The sequence below is a fragment of the Cucurbita pepo genome, unplaced genomic scaffold, assembly GCF_002806865.2.
Source record: "Cucurbita pepo subsp. pepo cultivar mu-cu-16 unplaced genomic scaffold, ASM280686v2 Cp4.1_scaffold006080, whole genome shotgun sequence".
NCBI lineage: Eukaryota > Viridiplantae > Streptophyta > Magnoliopsida > Cucurbitales > Cucurbitaceae > Cucurbita > Cucurbita pepo.
In genome coordinates this window covers 1-618 of record NW_019652038.1, presented here as the reverse complement: position 1 = coordinate 618, position 618 = coordinate 1, and the positions used below count along the sequence as shown (strand labels likewise).

Genomic DNA, 618 nt, shown 5'->3' with positions numbered 1-618 from the left:
TCTTCCCCTTTCGTCGTACAGAATAAGCCCACTGTATTTCAGCATCTCACACTTTTCCCCCATTAAAATCGGCCGTTGCCACACCGCCGCCGTCGAATTCCGGCTTCCGAAATCTTCCCCTTCCCCTTCGCCGCCCAACAGCCGCACCGGCGTCTCTCCGCCGCCGCTCACCTTCCGCGTATCCGCTGCCCCCTTCCACCACCACCTCTCCACCGCCTTCGTCTGTCGGCGCTCTGTCTTCTCGCACTTCCTCTGTTTCGCCCACGCCGCCGCGCAAAACCCTAGGACGGCGAAAGCCGTGCACGTTAAGAGAATGAAGGCTTGTTGCGTTGAGAGCTTCCATTTGTCTTCTAAATTCCACAGAGCTTCCATGGATTCCTAGAGATGGGAGGAGGAAGAATCGTTTGGAAATTATTTAAATTATGAATGTACGTATGGTATTTTTCCATGTGAGAACCACCGCTAGGGTTGAGCCGTTGGAGATGTCTCACCGTTTGAAGCAAGTATTTAAGAGGCTTCACGGACATTGGAAGGTTGCATTAAAAATGTGATATTCATTACCAAAATAATAGGGCATGGTCCATTCTTGTGTTATGATTACATAGCACATTACCGAAT

General features: G+C 50.3%; 1 protein-coding gene across 1 annotated transcript; it reads right to left on the bottom strand.

Moving 5' to 3' along the window:
* Positions 1-6: 6 nt before the first annotated feature.
* LOC111787152 lies at positions 7-473 on the bottom strand (the record flags this gene model as incomplete). The annotated part of the gene is made up of 1 exon (XM_023667269.1): positions 7-473. A coding segment is annotated over exon 1 (366 nt), but the record flags the coding sequence as incomplete, so codon positions are not given.
* Positions 474-618: the final 145 nt, after the last annotated feature.